Here is a 24,680-nt window from a genome sequence, read left to right as displayed (position 1 = left end):
TACAAGCCTCGAAAAAATTTTCTATCTTTTTCAATCATTTTTTAATTATCCTTATATATACATACATATATGTATGTATTTTTTTTTTTTGAACACCCATATGAAAAAAAGCCTAAATCGATTTGCAATAATAAAACTTTTCAAAATGAAACATTTTTCACCCAAGATTTGGAGAGTGGACGGACGTTTTTTTTTTTTCTTCTTCTTCATTTATCTTCAATACTTATACATAATCTTCGGTTATACGAGAGAATGATTTTTTTTTTTTTTTTTTTTCTAAACCGTTTCTCTAGTCCTGAGACACGTTGACAATTTTTTTTACAGAAAAAAAAATTTCCACTCCCTACAAGACCAAATTGCGCGCGGTAATTTTGAACGATTTAGAGAGAAAAAAAAACAAAAAAAAACACACATTTTTGTGCAATTAAAGATAAGTAACAGAATGACTTAATTATTTTTTTATTTATCTCTGCTCGACACGCGTTTTATTATATATTTCACCTCGACGAAATGATTTAGGTATTATGACGAAAATTTCTTGCCACCAGACGAAATGATTATGGTTTAATGAATAGAACAGAAAAAATGTTCTGAAGCATCGAACAACGTACTTATATATACATAGGTATATATATATGTATATTGTATGTATATATCACATGCGGGGGCGTCGAATGCTAAGGAATGACGAAGTCCCGTGACTCAATCGGAGTGAAAAGTCAATGTCCATAGACAAAGTCTGACGTCAAACTAACCGTGTGAAGTATAAATTATTGGCGAGTCATTGGCCGATGACTGTTCAATTGAAAGATTTTCATTCGAAATGATCGTTGAGCTTCGAAAAATCCAGGGTTTTTATCCGCTCATTTTAAGCTCCGGTTATAAACAAAATGTTTTGCGATGTTAGAAGAATAGATAAAAAAAAAAAAAAAAAAAAAGGAACGAGAACGGTTTCATAGTAATAACTTGGTCAGATTAAACCGAATTCATTTGCGATTCATTAAAGCAGAAAAATTTTTAATTAAAAGATTCAAATAAACGGAACGAATTTAGACAGATAATAGATTTCTTCCTTCTGCAAATCCTGTTACACCTCCTTAACTTTTTCGGAAATAATTTGCAAACGAGCTCGCCATGGGGGTCGTTTTTTTTTCGCTATTTTCACGCCGTAATGACGTCTTCGGATTTTTTGCACGAGGCGCAAGTCGAATGGCGAATATTCTTCGGATTTTTGGGTAGTCGTATCCTGCATACGTATCCATATCCTGCGGGAAAAGAGAGAGAAAGAGAGGCAGTGAGACTTCAACTGGAAGAGCCGGAGCGATATTTTATTCGAAAATGTGCGGATTAGCGAGATTTATGAGGGATTCCCTTTTCGCTCTTTCTCTTTCTCTTCCTTTTTTTCTTTCTCTTTCTCCTCACCCTCACCTTCCACCTTCCATTCCTCCCTTTTATTCCTCGCGTAACCTATATACTCCGGATTTTGCCACCGGATATGCTTCGCCTACTTCCTGATAAATTTTGTCCGACTTTTGTCCAAGGCTAATGATAAATTATAATACGTTATACGATCTTTTTCTTAATTACGATGAAATTGTGTATCTTGAAGGAATTAATTATACGTCTATAGCAGCGTCAAAAATACGCTGTAAGAAAAAACCCTTTTTTTTTTTTATTCAGGAGGATTGACAATAGAAATTAACAAAAATAAATAGTACACATTGTTTATTGGTATTTAAAATTTATAAAAAAAAAAAAATGATATTTCATATTAACTATAACTATACCTATATAAGGATACAGCAGGCATCGCGGTTATTTTTACCGCCTACGTGGGGAAAAATCTCGGATAAAATAAGGCGTGACGGGAATATTAAACAAAATCTAAAGTAAGGGATTTAAAGATCTCTCTATACCGGAAAGAGTATACCTATATATATATATATACACATATGTATATAAGTAGTCTGAGCCACGGGGATAAAATTGCGAGCTTTAGCTAGTTTTATACATATATATATATTATTCATATTTTACATATATTACATACACACTTTAAATATATTATACTTACATATATATTTGTATATATATGTTAGGGTGGGCAAACAAAAATGAATATTTTTTGTTTTGCTTTAGTCACCGTGAATATATCGTTCAAGATGATAAAAAAAAAAAAAAAAAAAAAATTCTGTAAAGGTTTGACCTCTCAATATTAATATTAAGAGATTCCTATTTGCAATTTTCTATTTCTCGATTGAATAACAAGAGGATTTTTTTTCGGAATTTTTTTACTCAACAACGGATTGTCTTATCGTAAAGAGCAATACAGATTTTTGTGGGAAATCGAACGATCTACAAAAAAGGTCTCTTGCGATTTTTTCGTAAAATTACTGGTTCAAAAGTTGATGAAAATATTAATTTTGTACAACAGTTCACGTTTAAAAGTCATTTCTTTTTTTCAAGTAATCGGAAATTTCGGGTAAAACTTTGATGTTTCAGTAAAGAAGATTACGTGAACTTTGAGAAATTTTTTTACTTTTTTCAATTTTTAACCATTATTTCACAGTGGAAATGAAAAAAATCTTGACTTGAACGGGAAATGGAAAATCGCTAACAGGCACCTCTTAATATTAATATTAGAAGATCCATATTTTACAGAATATTTTTTTTATCACCTTGAACAATCCAGGGGATTTTCAATTTGTTGATGGAAAAAGCTAAAAATATCTGTTACCTGTCGTGGGAATTAGAAATGATTTTTTGAGGTAATAAACTTTCTTTTTCTCGACGTGAAAGCAAATTGGCTTAAACTGACTTTTTTTTAACAACGTAAATATTTTTCTTCAATTCTTCAATTGAATTTGAAGCCGAACGATTCAGATTTTAGTAACTTACTAGAACTGGGAAAATTTGTGGGAAAACTGGATTTTAAGTTTTGGAAAATGTGAAAATTTCACGGAATTTTTATCGAAAATATTTGTGACCACCTTGTGTTGTATGAACAATTGTTTTTATACCTTGAAATTTGTAACTCTAACCGCTGTTGGAGGTTTTGTTGCGTATAATTTACATAAATAATTGGTATAAATTGAAAAAAAAAAACAAATTAAACTCTGGGTCAATGTTTAATCTGAATTTTATACGCAAAATACAAAAACAAACGAGTATACAAGGAAGAAGTTTAAATTGCAAAACTTTTACCCTTTCATGATTTTTCTTTTTCATATTAATCACGCATCGTTAATTGAGAGTTAAAATATGTGTTTGGTTTCTTTTTTTTTTTTTTTTTTTTTTCTTCTCTCTCTTTCCGTGAAATAATTCGTCTTTAAAAGGGGTTGATAAGTAAACAGGGTGTCCAGTATTCATGGAAATTATGGAATTCTCAGGAAATTTTATATTCCCTGGAAAAGAAAAAAAATTGAATATTTCAGAGAATTTCATGTCGTATCTGGAATATAATAATTTTCATTCTAGGTTCATAAAATTTTAACCACTTTGTGAGGGAAAAAAATTTTTCCTTTCAACTTTCATGCAATGGTCACGAACCAAGCCCTGACTTTTTGAAAATTCTACGTCCTAGCGAATTCTTACAAATTCGCCACACAACGAGTTTTGCTCTAGTCAAACATAAAATATTCTTGATCGTATGACTATTGTATTTCTCATTTATTGTCTGCATGAGAACAAACTCGATAAATAATGATTCTTAATTAGAAAATCTGGAATTCCCAGGGAATTACGTTTTCACAAATAACTGGACACCGTGGAAAAAATATATATATATAAGTATATCCAATTATTACAACAATAGGCAGAGAATTAAATTGATCGGATGAATTGAAGTTTTACTGGCCTGACTAAATTGGTTGTTATTGTTATTATTATTATTATTTCTCTCTTTTTACGTAGTTAAAGAAAATCAGTTCCGTTGGTCAAATAACGCATTTGACTAAAAGAGGTTTGTTTTTTATCGACCATCAGACAAAGTATACAAAATTGGGTTTCAGCTTTTTCGGCTCAGGCGGAAGCTGAAACGCTGCATGGCGAAGTCGCAAATATTTACAAGTTTCGCGGGTTAATCGACAACGACGGATAAAATTAGCCATGCGGCCATCGCCTCGCGGGCTTTCTTGATTTAGCGTAAGAATACCAGCGTCTTATATATATACGGACAATTAGCAGGAAAACCGGGAGTATAATATAGTCAGGGAATTTCGTCTATCGGAAAAAAACTCAAGGAATTGTGTCGAAAAGGTCATTTTTATTTTTTAAATATATACAAATCGTTTTCAGACTTCGGCTATCATTCGAAAATTCAAGTTGAGCTTTACTAATACGGAAATGATATTGTTCAAATTTCATTTTCGTCTTCGTTTTATATCCTAGAATACGATGCGTTAATTTTCGGGATCAAAAATAGCCCGGAAATTGTAGAAATTAATGAAAAACGACGGAAATTTTCCACTTTTACCGATTATATCGGTAACGGTGAAGAATTTTGAAAAAAAAAAAATTCTCGTTAAAGTTGTAAAACTAAAAATTGTGCGTAAAAAAAAAAAAAAAAAAAAAAAAAAATGCTGCTCGACGTTAATTTTCATTCGGTATTTAGGTAGAAAAACGAAAATTTCCGTCTTTTTTTTTTACCATTAATTTTCACAAATTCGCGAGCTCCTTTTGACCCTGAAAATTTTCGTACAGTAAAAAAATTTTTAACTAAATTTCGTATAGTGAAAACATTTAACTAACATTTTCGTTAGTTAATATTAGACAAATTATTGTAATTTTAACATTTAAATTCTCATATATCAACATTTAATTTGTACTTTGTACTTTCTTTTTCACTTACAATTAGTAATACATTGAAAAAAAAAAAAAAATGGTTTAATCAATCCAAAAATTTTACTGGACTTGCTGGAACAATTTTTTTTTGTAACCGTGTACCCACGAAACGAACATAAAAATTAAGTTTTCATATCGATTCAAATTTTGGAGCTTCAGGCTTCCGTTTTTTGGGATCAGTGCCGTGTCTGGTATAGATTTTCGCTCGCGATCTCGACGGAATTTCATTGTCGACAACGCCTCACGAGACTATCGCTCTCTCTCTCTCTCTCTCTCTTTCTTATTCACCAGTTCTCTCAACTACACGACGGGTTCGCGGAAGCTATTCTAGTCTCTGTCACAGCCGCGGTATCGTCGGCCATATTGTTTAACGTGCAGAAATACCCGAAGGCTGTCTTCTAGCCCCCCCCCCCCCCCCCCCCCCCTGTTGCCAAAACGATCTTGCGGGCAGCTCGATTCTTCCTTCTACCTTTCTGCAAATCGAAACCTTTTTCTCCATATTATATATACATATACCAGACAAGAATTAAACGTTTTTAGATTTTTTTTTTTTTTCTAAATCGAATGAATTCTCTCGAAACAGACAATTTTTCAGAATTCAAAAAGTTACGAAATCGCCGTATTATTCCGAATTATTTTTTACTGCCTCCAACCTGCGACGGTATTCATTTTCAATGACTATAATTACATAGAAAAGAGTTTGCAATTATTCCAAAAATGATAAATAATTACGAAAGAAAATTATAATTATACTGAAAACAATTATTGATTACAAAGTAATTACAAATTAATTATATTCAGTATAATTAAAATTTTCTTTTGTATTTAATAATTATTTCGATTATGATTACAATATTCTGTTGTAATTATTAATTAATTTCAATGTAATTACAGATGTTTTTGCAAATTCAAGAAAAAAACAAAAAAAAAAAAAAAAAAAAAACAGAATTTTGGCGCTCCCGAACTTTTCAACTTGGCATTTTCAACCCCCATAAAACGTCGAAGGTCCGTCGCGTCCTCTCCTAGCTCACCTATAAATTAAGTCCATGGCCGCTGACGTGAGATGCGAGCTCGATTGACGTCAGGCGGCCTGGATATTGACGCATACAGACATTGTGGATAGTCGAGACGAGCAGCGCTCGTCTGGGCGTGTATAACGCGAGGACCTTCAAAGCCGATGGTTAATTCGACCAGGCGTAGAAGCTGAGCCTCGCAAGGCAGACAGACGCGTGGATGCGATTTCTAATCAGACCCGAAATTATCCAATCAAAATCCGACGCGCCTAACTTGACTGGCTAATTTTCAACGTCATTGATTGAAGTTCGTGAAATCGGTGGTTCACGTGACGGAAATTTATAGGCTTGACGATTTGTAAATTAACTGAAAATTCGATAAGTCAGGAATATTTAAATAAGAAATATTGTTGATTTGTGTCTTGATTTATTGAAATTTATTGAAAAATTGAAGAAACTTGAAATTTTTTACAGTTTTTTTTGGAATATATGTGTACAGAAATTAAATGAACAATTTTGGTTATGAAAAAGATGGGTATACAATGATTTTGAAATTATATACCAAAATATTTTTTTAACTATTTGTAAAAGATGGATTAATTGATTTTTTTTTTTTTTTTTTTTTTTTTTTTTCATCATGTTATGTTAACCGTTTCAATTTTATAGACACAAATGATGTCTCGAAAAATTTTACTTTCGAATCTGTGAAATCTGGTAAAGTCAGGGATTTGGAAAAAATTTTATATCAACTGCAAACCTGAGTCGATGAATTTTTATGAAAAAATTGTTATTTCGCAACTTGAGTTAATTTCTGAAATTCAGTAGATAAATCATGTAGAATACAGTATAAGACGTTGATCTCTAATTTTTTGAAAACTTGCCGAAACATACATACATACATGCTTATATTTTGGAAACTCTTGTATCAACTCCATCAAAACTATTGAAAAGTTACAGGATGAAGATTTTTTTTTTTTCTTTTTTCTCGACAACATTTTACCTTCTTTAACATTTTACATAATTTCACTATTTTCATTCATTCATTTTTATGAATTTATCATGCAGCTATGAAATTCATCACTGATAAATATTTTGCAAATTATTTTACAGCTGCAAAAAATATAATTCTGCTTCATTGTGAATCGAATAATTTTTTTTTCTTTAAATAAAAATCCTTAATTTTTTTACTCCAGACTGACTGAAAATGTATGTATATATTGTAGGCACATTGCACCAATACAATACCTCTAATTTAGTTTTCTTCAGGTTTGAAATTAGCTTGGAATCACGAAACTTTGTTAAGAATTAATTAATCCACGCAGCCTCTGTGTTGCTTGTAGTTCTCTCGCCTGCCTTTGTATTATTCGCCGAATTCATCTCGTTAGTGTTGCTTTGAAATTTCACGGCACGATTAATCTTCAACTAACCCCATAACTGGGTTCAAATTTATACAACAACGATTAGAATAGCCCCCGTTATTCCAATCTTTGCACGCATTGTTGGTTGCGAATCTACGACCTCTAGACGTTTCAAAGTGAAAAGAAATTTCTTCTCTCATCGCACATTGACAAGGCAATTGAATTTCGAAACTTTGAGAATTAATTGAAATGTCATAAAATTTGTCCATTTCAATATAAATAATCATTACATTGGAATTGATTTGAGAAATATTATTTCGATGAAATTTCTACCGGAATTCATAACGTTTTCACAATTAACTGGACACTGTGTATTATATCTGGTTTTTTTTTTTTTTTTTTTTTTCTTCTTCTCTGGGGAATGTTTTTTTATTCTTTTCGTTCCAATAAATCATTCGTCGCGTTCAAAGCAAGCTGATTTCTTTTCTCATTGTTCCGTATCTTTTATTTTACATTTTTTCCACTGAAAGAAAAAAGTATTTGTTATCCAATTGTAATAAAATAACAATATCAACCAACGAATCAATTATATTTTTATATTATTATACGGCAAATTATTGCTTCTATACAATTAAAGCTGAATATTTTTCTGTAATCACGTTTGCGGGTTTGTAGAATAGAGTTCGAAGAAGAAAAAAAAAAATCAGGCCAAGTTTCTCGCTTCTGTAATGCGTAGGTCAGACGGTATTGTAGAAAAAGTTTAACTTGAAGAATAATCGCAATGCCAACGAATTGGAAATCTGAATATTCCCAGGGTTGCAAAAATGGTTAATTATCCATTTGCAATTACTAATTGTATAAAGAAAATTGTAATTGTCTTAAAAACTATTATTAATAATTACAAAAGAAAAATGGTAATTAAATACAAAATAATTAATAATTACAAAGGAAAATTTGCAATTATACTCGAAACAATTAATAATCACAAAGTACCTAATTACTATGTAATTATTCATTGTTTGGTGTAGAATTACAATTTTTACTTTGTAATTATTAATTATTTTTAGTATAATTAAAATTTTTACCATGTAATAATTAATTAATTTCAATGCAATTACAATTTTTCTATGAAATCATTAATTACTCTAGTAAGGTAATTACAAATGTAATTAATTAATTGCAACGCTGAATATTCCTAGATATCTCACGTGTTTAATATCAATTGTATAATATTACAGTGTAAATAATAATAATAACTCGGGAATGTCTGAGGAGAGAGATGAACGCCTATTAAAAAAAAAAAAAAAAAAAAAAAAAAAAAAAAAAAAAAAAAAAAAAAAAAAAAAAAAAAAAGAAGAAGAAGATCGTGAATAAAATAAGAATAACTTTTCAGCGTACCTGAAATGTATCTTTTTGAATACGTTCGACGTTTCATCTACGAATCTTGACGCGCTGAGATCGAGTCAAGAGATATGAATCTGTTATCTTGATCATATCGTATTATTGTTATTGTTATTCCTTGTTTTTTTTTTTTTTTGTTTCTGCGTACACACAGACGTCATGAAGCATCTTATCTCAATTTGCGTTGCCTGATTGTAATCTCAAATATATATTATAAGTTATAAATTTCCTCCTCAAGTATATTATTACACAAATCGTCAAGATCTGTGTTCTTATTAATTAATTAAGTACACCTCGTTTAATAGATTTTACCTTTTCATCGTGTATTTGTCACATCATTGTTTCAGAATATCTCTCTATTTTCCTTAAGAAACTATAAATATAATATGATGAAAATTTTTTTCAGTTTTTCGGAACCGTTTGTAATTTTTTTTTTTTTTTTTTTTTTTTTTTCAAATCAGCAAAATGAAGAGGAAAAAGAAAAAAACAATCTTGCGAAAAATGTGAAAAAATTTTCAAACATCCAATCAGAATTTTGTCCAATTTTTAATTTTGCTCAGTCGATAAAATCGTTTCTAAAAATTGTGGAAAATTCAAATTGATTCGGAAAAATAAAAACATGAAAAAAAAAGAACTGAGTACTTTTCAAAGTGAGAGCAATCGTAGAAAAAATCGCGCGCCAAATCTGTGAGGTCAAGGGTAAAACCCAGATCGAATTGGCGTCGAATGCCCTATATATTATATATATATATATATATATATACTTTGGTTGCCACGAATTCTTGCAGATTCCACGTTTTCCGGCCATTCCTCAAACTTGAACGTTAAACTCGTTTCATTAACCTCCTAATTACTCTTCTGCAAGAAATTAGATAAGAAACTTTTTCGCTTTAGAATTTGTACAGATTTTTATAATTTGCTGGTATAAATTATCTTTGCATGTATAAAAGAATATTATTTATCACATTTAGATATGTATATATGTATATACAATGTAAACCTTGAAGTTAGGTAATTTATGCAGAAACTCGATATCTTCTTCAGCCGAAAAGTCGATTTGTTAATTAATCAGTTTAACTGCGGTTAAAACATCGTTAAAAATATCATACGAAATATTGCATTGTTGTTTGTAAATTTTAACCCAGAACAAGCTTGAAAGCAGCTACTTCAATGACAACGAGAGGGTACAGGATCAGGCTAACAAGGAAGGTCACGTTACTGTACCCCCACAACCTGGGTCAAAAAAATTATATTTTGTAGTTCACACCAAAGTATAAACCCTCACAAAAAATTAGCGGCCCACTCGCATATTTAAGGGGTGAAATTAATTCTCAAAAATCGGTGGTTTTTTCGTTTTTCGCTGATATCTTCGAAACAAAAATAGATACGACAAAAGTTTAAATAGCAAAGTTGTTCACTTTTCAGTGCTCTGCAATAATATGTAGTCGAAAATTGGAAATTTTTTTTGAATTTTTTTTATTTAAAAAAAAACGTGTTTATTAATACATTTTTCGTCATTTGATCACTGAAAAAGTTCTTATTTTGCCTGAAAATTAAACAAGGTTGACAAATCCATCAAACGGAATATGTTTATATTCATATATAGGTTTAGTAAATCCAGATATGCTGTTCCACCCTTATCGTAAAATACTCATAAATCTTTTACATCTAGTTTAGTTTTGTGCATCCATTTTAGTACAAGCGAATAAGTATCACATGATTTTCTTTCATTTTATATAAAACTTTATTTAATATGCATTAGGGTGATTCAAATGAATTTTTTTTTTTCGAAAAAAAGTGGTAGTGAAAAAACGATTTGAAATGACGAAAAAATAATGCCTGCACGCGGAAAAAATTCTTACTCAAGATTTAGAGGTCGCGCAAGTCGATTTTATGTATTTATTTAAGGTTTTTTTTCGTAAAATTTAGATAATATCATAATTGCCAGTGTAAATATATATTTTACGAAAAAACCACTTATCTTGTTCTTTGTTCTTGTTCTTGTTAAATTTGACATAATCCAGTATTTTATGAGATATTTCTCGGAAACGCATTTTTTTAAAAGAAATAAATTAAACTTACCGAATATATTTGTACCCTTCAAAAAAATCGAAAAATCGAAAAAAAAAGAAAATTGAATCTTAAAGTTTGTACTTTCTTCACAGTGTTTTTTAGACAACTTTAGACAAAATTAGACAAATTTAGACAAAATTAGATCTCTTTACTTTTAAAAGTAGATCGAATATATTTGTACCCTTCAAAAAAATCGAAAAATCGAAAAAAAAAGAAAATTGAATCTTAAAGTTTGTACTTTCTTCACAGTGTTTTTTAGACAACTTTAGACAAAATTAGACAAATTTAGACAAAATTAGATCTCTTTACTTTTAAAAGTAGATCGAGATCTAATTTTGTCTAAATTTGTCTAATTTTGTCTAAAGTTGTCTAAAAAACACTGTGAAGAAAGTACAAACTTTAAGATTCAATTTTCTTTTTTTTTCGATTTTTCGATTTTTTTGAAGGGTACAAATATATTCGGTAAGTTTAATTTATTTCTTTTAAAAAAATGCGTTTCCGAGAAATATCTCATAAAATACTGGATTATGTCAAATTTAACAAGAACAAGAACAAAGAACAAGATAAGTGGTTTTTTCGTAAAATATATATTTACACTGGCAATTATGATATTATCTAAATTTTACGAAAAAAAACCTTAAATAAATACATAAAATCGACTTGCGCGACCTCTAAATCTTGAGTAAGAATTTTTTCCGCGTGCAGGCATTATTTTTTCGTCATTTCAAATCGTTTTTTCACTACCACTTTTTTTCGAAAAAAAAAAATTCATTTGAATCACCCTAATGCATATTAAATAAAGTTTTATATAAAATGAAAGAAAATCATGTGATACTTATTCGCTTGTACTAAAATGGATGCACAAAACTAAACTAGATGTAAAAGATTTATGAGTATTTTACGATAAGGGTGGAACAGCATATCTGGATTTACTAAACCTATATATGAATATAAACATATTCCGTTTGATGGATTTGTCAACCTTGTTTAATTTTCAGGCAAAATAAGAACTTTTTCAGTGATCAAATGACGAAAAATGTATTAATAAACACGTTTTTTTTTAAATAAAAAAAATAAAAAAAAATTTCCAATTTTCGACTACATATTATTGCAGAGCACTGAAAAGTGAACAACTTTGCTATTTAAACTTTTGTCGTATCTATTTTTGTTTCGAAGATATCAGCGAAAAACGAAAAAACCACCGATTTTTGAGAATTAATTTCACCCCTTAAATATGCGAGTGGGCCGCTAATTTTTTGTGAGGGTTTATACTTTGGTGTGAACTACAAAATATAATTTTTTTGACCCAGGTTGTGGGGGTACAGTAACGTGACCTTCCTTGTAAGTAAACGCGATTCAAAATTTATCGATCCCTTGTCAAGGTGTATAAACGCTGCCAAATGATTAGGCGACGATCTTTACGTTTGGAAAGAAGTCTTCGGTAAAAAAATTTATAACAATCTACTTTTCTCCATGCTTTTCTTATCAATCATTGATTCGAGCTCTTTTTTTTTTTTTTTTTTTTTTCATTCAATTTATCTCGCGAGAAATTTCGTTTTTAGTTTCATTCTCATCTTGTCTCGATATCACATCCGTCATCTTGAATTTAGAAACCATCAAATTTCGACCTCAGATTCGTGATCGGCAAACCCCGTAAACCACCGTGTAGAAAAATTCAAGCCAAAATATTTACTTTAAAAATGTGTGACCGAGACTGTTTAACCCCCCTTCCCCCCTCTCACCTCCTCCCCTCTCGTAAGTCTTTCATACCTCGTGAATATTCAGGGAACCTCGATATATCAGTGATTCTCTTTACCGCAAATCTCTTCTTTTCTACCTATCACACGTAAATCATAAATCATACACATATATTATATATATATATATATATATATGTACGTGCACTTAGCAAAGTGATCCGATCGTAAAATATAGGGGGTTGTAGGGTGTTCAGGGTGGCATTATCGCGGCGTCGTTTCTTCTTTTCATCCTATTCACTCTCTCCATTAGACCCGGTCCGGTTTATTGCCCATTATTCGTTTTGTTGCTATCACCCCTCACCCCTCACCCCTCACCCCTCACCCTTCGCCCTTCACCCACTGCTTTTCTTCCCCGACCAATCGCGGGATTTGATATTTCACCAGATTGCCCCGCGAAATAACCTCTTCCATGTATACATATCTACATATGCATACATTATACGTATATACATATACATATATATATATATATATATATATATGCACGTGTCATAAAAATGTCAGTCAACCCGAACCAGCCGCGATATGATCGGTGTAATACCTACTGTGTGTGCACGAATTTTCCCTTATCGACGTCTGGTAATGGAAAATTGTAAATTCGATCGAACGCCTGTTTGTTTTTTTTTTTTTTTTTTTTTAATTTTTTTTTCGTTTTTTGTCTTTTATTTCTCCATTCTTCGTTTGTTCTTTTTTTCCGCTCTCACAAACGTATTTAGGTTGTTTTTTTTTTTTTTCTGTTTTGTTTCTTTTTGTTGTTGTTTTTTTCAAAATTTTTCTTCCCCTCTCGTCGCGTTCAAATTTTTTTTTTTTTTTTTTTTTGTCAAACCGTTTATTTTTCTTTTATAAATATTTGAAGTCTACAGCGAATAACCAATTTTTTTTTAAAAATTCGACAAAATCCAGTGAACGACACAAAACATTCCCGGTCAAGGAAAAAGTGGGCCGAATTTGTTTTCTCTCTTTTTTTTTTTTTTTTTTATCACCTAAATCGGAATTTTGAAATTTTTGAAACCCAAAATTAACACAGGATCAAATCTTGAGCGTCAAATAAGGTTCATTTTACTTGTAAATGTTCGGTTTCATCATTTCGATGATGCGCCATTTTACTTGGTGAAGATAATTTTGTGTTTAAAAATTTCCAAATTTCAAATTAGGTGATAAAAAAAAATAAAAAAAAAAATAGAACAAAAATTCCGCCCACGTTTTCCTCAATGGTAGGGTGTTTTGTTCGATTCACTGGATTGTCGAGAATTTTTTGAGATAATCAAAAAAATTGGTTATTCGCAATCGACTTCAAGTATTTATAAAAAATGAACGATTTAGTGATAAAAAAAAAAAAAAAAAAAAAGAATTGAAAAAATTTCAGGACTCATTTTTTCACCGAGTTGAATGTCAGAGAAAAAGTATGAAGTGATTCTGAGATTGTCGGGGTCTTAACACCGGTCGAGTTGGCGTGGAATACCCCATATGTATATCTGCTTTGATCCCATAACATTATAACTATGTAGGTACGTAAATATAATTTATACCCCACGTAGCAGACGGTTACATAGGATAGATATCAATGGCTAAGACATATAATCATTACAAATGGATGTCGTCCGGACGTGACGTTTGCTTGCCTCTAGCACCCCATAAATTAATAATATATGGGTTAGGCAGTTGAACATACGTAATAACATATGCATACGTCTCTATTATATGTACACGTATGTATTATGCAGTGTGTGTGTGTGTGTGTGTGTGTGTGTGTGTGTGTGTGTGTTTACTAATTAACATGACTACGTAACTAAATGATTAACGATACATAAAGATGGATAGATTTGGATTCGCGGATGATATTCGGTTACGTTGCAAGTTGACATTTCTCTTGCTATTGTTCTACGTTACATGCGACGTCATTGGTATATACATGTATATTAGGTTGGTCCTTATTTGGGGTAAAAAAAATTAATATTCAATTAAATAAATGAATCAACCCGTGCTGAAGCTCCTTTAATCGGTTCGAAATGATAAAAAACATGACTCCTTAAATTTTTCAGATTTTTTCTTTCATTCCCTTCGTCTATCGTTTTTACGGTAAAGTTTCAAATTATTCAAAAACATAAGTGTATTTACTTTATTCCAGATTGAATGGTATTTTTTAGGTTAAACTTGAGAAAAAATTTTTATAATTTTAAAATAATTTCATAAAATTCGGAAGTCCCTTTTTCAGATCGGAGAATCGTGTAAAAAATTTCGTAACGAATCAAATATGTATTGTGATGGAAAACGTAGGTAAATTTGACATGGAATGCCCTGTGTATATATATATATATATATATATATATATATAGGTATATATATATATATATATATATATACGGGCATACATTTGTATGTGTACAACGTATGGTGTATAATGTATATATAAGACAATTTAGGAAGATTTATTTACGGGAAATGAAGTTATAGTCTACAGCCTGTGACGTCATTTCCATATATATTACCTGGTGCATAGGAGGCGATATATATATATATATATATATATATAACAGCGTCATCCCGATTCTTTGGAAGTATAAAATGTAAATGTAATTTTTATTGTTGTTATTTTTGTTTTTTTTTTCTTTCTTTTTTTAATTCATTTTTCTTTCTTTTTCGGTAACTTCACCCTGGTGTGTCTTTTTTTATATTAGACATAAAGGTGTGGTGTGTGCAAATTGGGTTGTTAATCGAGTTTTTGGTTAATATATGATGACTTAAGAAGATCTAATTCGGTTGAAAAGTTTTTCTTGTAGATTTTATGCAGCAATGAATAAAGTGAAACGTGATCGAAGCGGAAAATGTATAAAATGAAAAATAAAAGATTTAAAGGAAAAGGTTTCTGAAGAACAAAACTTATCTTCTTGAGTGAATTTAACTAGCGAGGCGTGCAGGGTAATCCTGTGAGTAAAACGAGTGAAAATAAAAGTTTTGAAAGATTCTAGGAGGTTGCGGAAGAGATACGCAGACGATTCATTAAACGCGAGTCTCTTTGAAGGGTGGAATGAATAAGATCAATTCCTTTAGGCGAGAGATTGGAGTTCAAATGATAAAAGAAAGGATAAATTTTTTCGTAGAAATATTTTAGTAAAAGAAAATTCTTGAAAACCAATCTCTTCAGTCGATGAAAAACCAACAGTTGGTATCATTGGAATTCACTGATTATGTAGAATGAAAATAGTTATTTTTTTATTATTAAAATATTATTTTTTTTTTTCCCAGAGGAAGGATTAAATTCAATAATGCAAAAACGATGATCAAGATTATTTTAATTAATCAATCGTTGCCTATTGAATTTATTTCAATTGTATATAAGATGAAATAATTTTACATGACAATTGCTTAAAAAATTTACCGTGTAATTCTCAAGAGACAGTTATTTCAGAAGTGGTGAGAAAAAAAAGAAATTTCCAGATACTGGGCGATGAAAAAAAAAAAAAAAAAAAAAAAAAAAGGAATTTACTTGAGTGAGGTAGAATTTTTTCGTAAAATAATGAATTAACGATTTTTACGGTATTTCATTATTTATTATCGCAAATGAAATCATATTATTTTGCATACTTTTCATACGAAATTCACGGCTAACATGCCTTGGGGTCATTTTTCACCCCGGTGTGCAGCCTGAGGGTTAAGATCGATGCATCATAACTTCGGGTAGGTAGTAGGTATATAGGTACATGCATATACATATTCACATTCACATTCACATTCATGAGGATTACAAATCCCCTGTTAGAACCGAAGTGGTTGTTGGACGATGGAATCGACCGTATAATTGTGTCCCTGGATTTGAACCTATTTGAATATATAACATATATGTATATGTATAATGCAAATTCTCTAAGGGATTTGGATAAGTTTGCGGGCATAATATTACATGTATAATATCTCAGCATCGATCCGCGTTTTCGGCGTTCGACGCTTGTTCCTACTATATAATACTACTACTACTACTACTACTGTAATACTATATAAATATATAAATATATAATATATTGGTCAAACATCAACAAAGGACCTCAAATAACTTTTGAAGGAGTAGATTTATCGTAAAATGACAAGAGACCTTCTTTGTAGAACGTTCAATTTCCTACAAAAACGTGTCTATGAATTTTCTGTACGACGCGTCGTTATCTAGTTATAAAAATCGCAAGGAGCAAGAACCATTTTTGCCATGTTATTCTTATGGAAAGTAGAAAATCGCGATGAGGCACCTCTAAATATCAATATTAAAATCTGAAATTTTGATGGTATTTTTTTTTCGTCATGTTGAACAATATTTTCAGTAAAACATTTAAAAAAAAAAAAATAGTCAATTTTTTTGATACAGTCTAATATATATATTTTTATAATTAATAATTGCGTTATTCGGCCGAGAAACGTGAAAACTTTTGAAAAGTTATTTGAAATTAATCGAAAGAATTGGTTTTTATAGGTATTATAGGTATAGATACCTAAAAACGATGCACGCTAGTTAATCGACGGCCAGACTGTTGTTGTTGAGGCTTCAAACATGGATCGTCGTCGGTGTAAATTTCAAGTGGCGGATTACCTGCACACGTAACAAATTAATTCTTAACTAATCGGGCCAACGATTAAACCGCAATGATAACAGAAATAACGCTACAAAAAAAAATACTTCTTATATCTATACATACCGCAGTGGTACACTGACGTATGAATGTGGAAGAATATTTATAGTTCGATAAATTTTGAAAAAGAGAACAAAGAAAAAAAATTAAAAAAACCTTAATTTTTAAAAAGCTAACTAATACCTACCTTATTTGGATAAATTATTATCGATTCGATCTAACGTGTTTTTTAACAGTGGAAAATATTTTGGAACTTGGAAAATTTGGGGAATACAATGTTTGATTTCTATATCATTTTATTGTATAATTCTTTTTACAAGTTTTGTCCAGCTTATTTTGACCTAAGTTACACTCCTTGACATCTCGAATTTGGCTAAAATTTTTTATATGATTTTTCTCACTTTGAAAACACTGTTTTTTCTTTGTTTTTTTTTTTTACATTTCTACGACACAGTTCGAATTTTCTACAATTTTTCAAAATCACCTTATTGATCGACGCAATTTTACTAATTTGAAAAAAAAAAAAAAAAAATCTGAAAAATCATGCGTCAGATATCAAAATTTTCAAGCTTAGAGCCGAAGTGGGGAGATTTTTTCTTCTGTTTTCAAGCTTTTTCCACGAAAAAAAAATTCAGCAATGATATATATAGTAAAATGACTTCCGCTTTTAATTTTTTTAATGTTATTTACTAGAAAAAGCTTTGAAAATTTTTATATTTGACAAATAATTTTTCAAAATATTTCTGATTTTTAAATTGTGTCGATCAATAAGATGGTTCTAAAAAATTGTAGAAAATTCGAACTGTATTAAAAAAATCTAAAAGAAACTAGTGCTTTTTAAAGTGAGAACAATCATATAAAAAATTGAGGGCCAAATCCGAGAGGTAAAGCTCATTTCTGTATACAAATATATACACATATATATATATATACTTAATGAACAAACTACGAATGTCTGAAAATTGATTTATAAATTCCATAGGTGACTCAGCGTAAACGATTTCGTTACTTAATTCTCTAACTCTCATATAATTGTAGGAGTAGAATTCATACGATTCGTTATTGTGGTCGTAATCGCGTTTAGTTCAAGTTTGTCTTTCTTTAATAACGATAATATCTACCGCATGTCTTATAATACGGCACGATTATTATTTGCATGGAGTTATTGAACTTGATTCGTTTTTATTAATAATCAATATTTAATCATTCTCGATGAAGTCGGATAACCGAATAGAAATTTTGTATTTACGATTCCTTCTTACTTCGGCTGTCCGACTTCGTTGTACGTATCCTCAATTTATTGATCACGAGTATCGCAGTGTAGTTGCAATGAAGTGACTCTTAGGCAAATCATTATCGCAGTTTTTCAACCATATATCAGCTTTAGAAGTATAGAAAATTTATTTTAATAATCTCGTTACCGTAATATGCCTTTCTTTTGGCTTATTAATAACATAATATTAATCTTAGTTACACATGGTTTTGAAATTACTAAACAGTTTTATGCATTAGTTATATATTTTATAATATTTTTCAAGAAATTACTTCTTGAAGATAATTCATAATTTCTCCTAACGAAACTCTAATACCCTCGCAACAATACATAACAATTCTATTAGATCTGTGATATTCCTTTTGTACATAGGTATGATGTATTTAATCCAATTTCGTTATATTTTCTCTAAATTTTTCTCCGTACAATAAAAAATTCTATTCATTCTGTATACATATGTATTATATAATACAATTTTCTCTTAGGAGTGAAGATCGTAAATTTTCTTCTCAGAGTATATACATATAAATTTAATTATAAAAACAATAATACTATTAACAAACTGCGATGAGAAAATATTAGATCTTATTGCGATGAAGATTTTCAAGGCTTGTAAAATTAACTGGCAATTATTTTCAATATTCAAGCTTAACCATATTGTGTACGAAAAATGAAATCGATCCATTTTAATTTCTGTACATGTTTTTTATCTGCTTAGATTCGGATACCGAAATACCGAAAACCCCACTACCGCCGCCGGTGTCTGGAGACATATCGAAAGGCTTATCGGCAAATCAGAGTGAGCTGATTTACGCATTTACTGAAAAATATCTGGTCTTACCGTGTAATGTAGCCTCGGGTACTCCGCGTGACAACATTACATGGACGCACAATAACGCCACGTTGAAAGAAACGGAAACGTTGAAATTTTCCGCGGATAAAACGAAACTTAACATCACCAAGGGATACGAAGAGAACATGGGACATTATACCTGCAGTGCAGGCAGCGGGATGTCAACGCAAATTATGAAAGTTGTCCGTAAGTCGAGAATTTTACTGTTACTTTTTTTTAATGTAAAAAGAAGTTTATTCATCCCACATCCAAAGAAAATTCTACCAATTGCATGTAGTTAATTTTATTATTTCTTCCCGTATAATTCATCCAAAGATGTATAGATATATACATATTGTTCATGGTTATCGGAAAATCAACTGCGTGTTGGTTATTTACTATTTTTCATTATGCTCAATAAGATGATAAGACAATAATAATAAACAATTGAATTTTAATATCAAATTTGAATGTAAAAATTTAGTCAACTTGAACAAACAGATTTAATACATCACGTGACTGATTTAAGAGTATTTATGAAAATTGAGATTATTTTAATTCAAAACTTTGAATCGATTTGAAATTTTTCGTTAAATTATCGTGCTATTGTCAGAAAGTATTTTCTGGTCATTCAGAGCTGATTGAATATCGTACAGATTTCTTACCGATTTATCTCGCTGCGAGACGAGCTTTGAGGTTATACACTTTGAAAATCATTCTATTATCAAGCTGTTGTCAGAGCTTATTTTCGACGATCGGAACGATCACGGAGAAAGGAAAGATAACAACAAAAATTTCAAACGACTAATCGATCGGTCACGTGACCCCGAAGATTTGTAATTATTGAAAATTATAATTACACCGAATAGTTGTAATCAGGAAATTTTCTCTAATTCGTATAATTTTTTTATATTTTTTATTTACCATTATTATTAGATAGATATAAAAATGAATAAAATTTCAACTCTCTTTCTATCGATTGATTGCTTTTTCTTATTATACTTTCACATCCGTTCGCAGCTCATCCGATAGTGAAATTACCGTCGCCGGATACGAACGTCGTCGAGGGTGAAAAGCTGCGGTTGACTTGCGAAGTGACCCCAGAACTCGGCGCCGAAGTCAACTGGATCTTCGTCAATACCACCTATACCAAGAGCACGGAACGCGTGAATATAACTAGCGATGGAAAGTCGTCAACCTTCACCGTCTCCCAAATACAGCAGGATGATCGCGGCAACGTGACTTGCTCCGTTGTATTCGCCAGAACCAGCAACAACTTCACATTCGAAATGAAGACCTTCCTTAGAGTGACGAACAAGTTTGCAGCCCTTTGGCCTTTCCTCGGCATCTGCGCCGAGGTCATCGTACTTTGTGCCATCATTCTCGTCTACGAGAAGAAACGCAACAAGGCTGAACTCGAGGAGTCTGACACTGACCAGAGCCCTGACACGTGAGGAGGACACTTTATTATTCTTCTTCTTATTCTTCTTATTCATCTTCGTCTTGTGTTGAAGCTGTTTCTTACACTCTCCCGATTTTCTTGCTTTTTCTCATTCGATCAGCTAATTCTGTTTTCAATATCCACCATTTTGAGAGGCTGGTTGGACGGAAATCCATACTTTTTATTAAACTTATATTATGTTTTTAAAATAATTTATACGAACATGCATTTTTTACCGCGGAATGTCGTGACAAATGATTCACATCGACGATTTCTTCATTTCAAAACGTTTTCGAAATTTTCGTAAATCTAATTATATATTCGTTCGATTTTCATAAGGCTATTTTTTACGAAGTTGTTGAAACAGAGTTGTTTTTTTTTTTTCTTCTTCTTCTTCTTGTTGGTTTTATTTGTAATAAATTCCATATTGCCATTTCTTGATCATGAATATAATTGATGTCGAGCCGAAATCTAACGAATCTAAACTAGATTTTCGAACAATTTATTTTGAAACGATTTGAAACGAAGAATCCATAACTTACCTGATGATTATAATTCTGCTCTGTTTTATTTATTTCTTTTTTATTCCTCTTTTCAGCGTTTTCTTATCATTATATAGTATTAATAGTATAATTGGTAGAAAGTATGGATTTTCGGTAAACCAACAACCTCCTTGAGGATCCACAAACCGCAACAGGAGTTTCTCCCTCTCCTTTCCCCCCCTTCTTTCTTATTCAACTTTTCCGAATCGCCCGCAATCTGTTACCACCACACCGAGACAGCATAAAAGAAGAATTCAAGCCGTTGGTCTAGACCGTCGGAAAGTTAACGGGACATAAAAAAAACTAATATGAGATGAGTCAGTGATCTTAGAGAATAAAATAGTATAGCCAGACGGCGATGCGAAGGCGGTGAAATATTTATCGAAGATCTTGTAATAACGCTCTTGGCCAATCGATTCGTTCTTATACTCGACTTCATCTTTGACTTAATCTTTTCTCACTTTGTATAATAAAATCGGTTCTTTCATTCGCGATTTCTTTGCCACTTCGTCTATAATCCTTTATATATGTATATATTATCTCAATTCACAACACACCTCTGTGATGTGAATTTTTTTTTTTTTTTTTTTTTTTAATTTACTTTTTTCTATTCTCTTTATTCAAAACTAAAATTCGTTCGTTTTTTGTTAAATAATTATTTCTCCTCAGAGAATTTTTACTGTTTTTTCATTGCCCGGTTGTAGCGACAGGAAATGGACGTCGACGCAAGAGGAGTACTACATACCTCTTCAAGGGCCACTTCCTCCCTCCGAACTTCCGGTCCAACCCCCGATCACCCCGCCCACTAACCCCACAGCTTACGACCACAAAGCTGTTCATTTCCAGAATACCTCCACCCGAGATCAGCGACGAAATTTATCTCTGAGGTCCGCTCCTCCTGCACTTCCTACCAACTTCGGCTCAACCCTAGTCTAACATCCGTTCGTTCCTTAACCTGAACCTTAACCTTAACCTTAGCCCTTGCCTTTGTCTTTGTCTTTGTCTTTGACTTTACATCGACGACACCAATCGCGTAGTTCCGTACGTTCGTCGGTATTACTTCGAGTTGGGTTCAAAGATGCACTCTTGAATCACTTTAGTATTACTCGAGTAAAATCGAGATTTAGAGTGATGACATTTTACTGAGGTGTAATTCTGATTTCTTATAGCCTGCTGTGATTTATTTGATATTTGATTAGGAAAACTTTCACAATTGAATCTGCATCAGGAATTATTATTGACTATATTATTATGATTATTAAATGAAATGATTGTCATTAGGTTTCAAGTTTGATCTGGTTTTGATTTTTAAACAATTTTTTTTTTTTTTCTTTTTCTTTGTTAGGTGAAAGTTTTTCATTTTAATCGTAAATTTAACAAAAATTTCATTATCGAAGTGATTACGTATGTCATTTTCATTTTTTTCTGAAAGATAAATCTAATCAATATCATCAACAATTCGATTTTGAATACCGTTTTCTCATTTCTTATTCTATTTTGGAAGTTAACGCATATTATTAACGTTTATAGTTATTATCTTGCAATTTTTTTCGTAGTTTGAAACGTAAAGGATATTTAATTAGAAAGAAAGAAAAAAAAATGTACGTTTTTGGGTAGATCGTTTTCCTTCTCTCTTTTTTTTTTTTTTACTCGACTCATTATTTTTATATTCGAGTCCTGTTTATCAACCCTGTTTAATATCGTTCAAATGTGTTACGAATAAGTAATTGATAATCGAGACGCAAGTTACATAATTTTGTCAATTATGAGATATTTTTTTTTTGTGTTTTTTTTTTTCTTCCGCTTGATCAGCTCTGATTTTATATTTCTTATAAATTTTTTACACCGCTTTTACGATTGATTGTTGATATCGTTACCGTTAAACGCTGAATGCTCATCTCCTTGAATTTGGAAGATCCCCTCGTCCGTTTTTGTAAGTATAACCCAATGATTATCCAATAACCCAAGTAATTCCTTTTCTCCGTGTTTTGGGATGTTTTTTCCTACTCAAATTATCCCTCATTATTTAGTCTCTCAAAATGCGTTTTTTTTTTTTATTTCATTCACCTAGACGAAGAAAAGTCGCTGTAATTATTATTTATTATAATTGTTTGATTTTCTGATTTACTTATATCATCGTAATATTTTTTTTCGCAGCAAACCGACGCCGAACAAAGGTTCAGAAGTCAGGCAGCGAAAGTGAATGAAATTTTGAATGGAGAAAATTTCACAAAGAACAAACCGTGGACAGGAAAAAAAAAAAAAAAAAAAAAAAAAAATAATAAGAACAAAAGAAAAACATGCGCGAGGAAGAGTATAATCGAAAATTGATAAATAAAAGGAACGAAGAATTTAGCCGGGTGGAGAGGAGAGGAAAAAATAAAAAAAAAATTACGAAATACTAACGAAAGGGAAAAAAAAGTACATACATGCAAGAAGATTGGATAATAACACGAGGAGGGAAGAAAAATTGTACAACATGCCGGAAGAAAAATCAGCAAATCCTTGCCATTTGTTGTAATTATGTTATGGTTGTTGTTTGTTTTTCTTTGCATACTTTTTTTCTTTGTAACTATTCATAAATTGTGGTATTTCATTTTATCTTTTTGTCATTCATTACCGATATTGGTACATGCATTATTTCACGTATGATAGCTTTGATAGCTCTTCATTTTTTATTATACTGTAAAAGATGTATAATTTTAAAAACTATGAAATTTCGTTTTTCGCGATTGAATCGCTTTAAAATCATGCACAGCGAGAATAAATATCAACTAAATTTTGGAATTGAACAGTGAATCAGTGCGAGTTTACCAAAATGTCGGATTGTATTTTGATTATCAACGAGGCGATCTGTTTTTAAACATTTCAAAATGTTCTTTTTTCTTTTCTTTGTTTTTTTTTTTTTTTTTTTTTCTTCACAATACAAACGCGCGTAAATCCTTCTTACAATTCCTAGATTTTCGTATCATCTATGTATTATAATTTCGTAAATTGCTGTTTTAAAATTAATTATGTATAATCAATCGTTAATGACCAATCAAGTTTTTATACAAAATTTGACACGGTAATCGTTAATATTTCGAAGATATTTTTATCACCGGGGCAAATTGAATTCCGTTACGTAATCGAAATGAAATTATAAACTGTCGAGTGACGGAGGCCTGCAAACACCATCGGGATCATCATCTCAGCGTTTCGCTAATTCAGACACATCTTATTGAAAAAAAAAAAGAGAAAAAAATAAAAATAAAAACAAAAATAAAATGATAGGAACAACTTTTGATCTTATTTGCGGTATTGAAAAATGATACAATGAAGAAGCAAAAACGAGTGAAACTAACTATCGAAGTAAATACCTATGTGTATAAATTGGAAAAAGAAGAAAAATGGATAAAAAGTTAGCGGAATGCAACGGGGGGATTAAAATTTCTATTCGAAATTCCACGCTGTTATTTATCGATCCGCGCACCGGAAGCTTCTCCCGGCAACAAATCTGACTCGCCATATTTCATTATAAGCTGTAGCC

At 31.0% G+C, this 24,680-nt stretch overlaps 1 protein-coding gene across 2 annotated transcripts in view; it reads left to right on the top strand.

The window, feature by feature from the left end:
• The window catches only part of LOC124410301 (basigin), a 41,658-nt gene extending 17,204 nt beyond the window's left edge, over positions 1 to 24,454 (top strand). For both annotated transcript variants that reach the window (XM_046888559.1, XM_046888560.1), the window contains 3 exons: positions 19,055 to 19,375; positions 20,189 to 20,618; positions 23,309 to 24,454. In XM_046888559.1, the coding sequence (XP_046744515.1) occupies positions 19,055 to 19,375; positions 20,189 to 20,618; positions 23,309 to 23,354 (797 nt within the window). In that variant the 3' untranslated portion in view covers positions 23,355 to 24,454. The remainder of the gene's footprint in view (positions 1 to 19,054; positions 19,376 to 20,188; positions 20,619 to 23,308) is intronic.
• The last annotated feature ends 226 nt before the right edge of the window (positions 24,455 to 24,680 follow it).

Source organism: Diprion similis, chromosome 9 (assembly GCF_021155765.1).
Source record: "Diprion similis isolate iyDipSimi1 chromosome 9, iyDipSimi1.1, whole genome shotgun sequence".
NCBI classification, from domain to species: domain Eukaryota; kingdom Metazoa; phylum Arthropoda; class Insecta; order Hymenoptera; family Diprionidae; genus Diprion; species Diprion similis.
The sequence above is the reverse complement of the archived record's forward strand: the minus strand, read 5'-3'. Positions and strand labels throughout refer to the sequence as shown.